Genomic DNA, 502 nt, shown 5'->3' on the forward strand with positions numbered 1-502 from the left:
ACACACACACACACACACCGTTGGGGTTGTTTTCTTTAACCATAGCTGTGTAGACACTCTGGTTGAAGTATGGAGCGTTGTTGTTGACGTCCAACACATTTATGGTCACGATAATTGGGCCATCCACAACTTCATCATCTGCCAATGCCTCCACCTGGATATAGTCGCACACAAAATCACAAGTAGATATAAATACATTTATTGCAACTACAATGCACAAGTAGGATTTTCTGTGTGTGTAGAACAGCGAGGACCACCTTACCGTGATAATGTAATGGTTATCTCGAGACCAGTCCAGAGGCCTCTCCAGGTACAGCCAACCGTCATTTGAAATCTTGATGTCTTCCTTACCTTCTCCACTCAGCCTGAAATTATTAACACCTTGATGGGTCACCTGAAACTATGAAGTGAAAGATGGGGAGGAAGGGAGAGAAAGGACATTTTCATTTATAGTGTTTAAAGACTAAAGGTTGGCTGGCATGCAGTGGTGGAAGAAGTACTC

At 43.2% G+C, this 502-nt stretch overlaps 1 protein-coding gene across 1 annotated transcript in view; it reads right to left on the reverse strand.

Moving 5' to 3' along the window:
- The window catches only part of cdh17 (cadherin 17, LI cadherin (liver-intestine)), a 12,573-nt gene that overhangs the window by 9,000 nt on the left and 3,071 nt on the right, over nucleotides 1–502 (reverse strand). The window contains exons 4-5 of the mRNA XM_035671670.1: nucleotides 263–400; nucleotides 19–154 (exon numbers count right to left, since the gene is read on the reverse strand). Coding sequence (XP_035527563.1) covers nucleotides 19–154; nucleotides 263–400 — 274 coding nt within the window. The remainder of the gene's footprint in view (nucleotides 1–18; nucleotides 155–262; nucleotides 401–502) is intronic.

This window comes from Morone saxatilis, unplaced genomic scaffold (assembly GCF_004916995.1).
Source record: "Morone saxatilis isolate NCDOM2014 unplaced genomic scaffold, NCSU_SB_2.0 Contig24, whole genome shotgun sequence".
Taxonomy (NCBI): Eukaryota; Metazoa; Chordata; class Actinopteri; family Moronidae; genus Morone; species Morone saxatilis.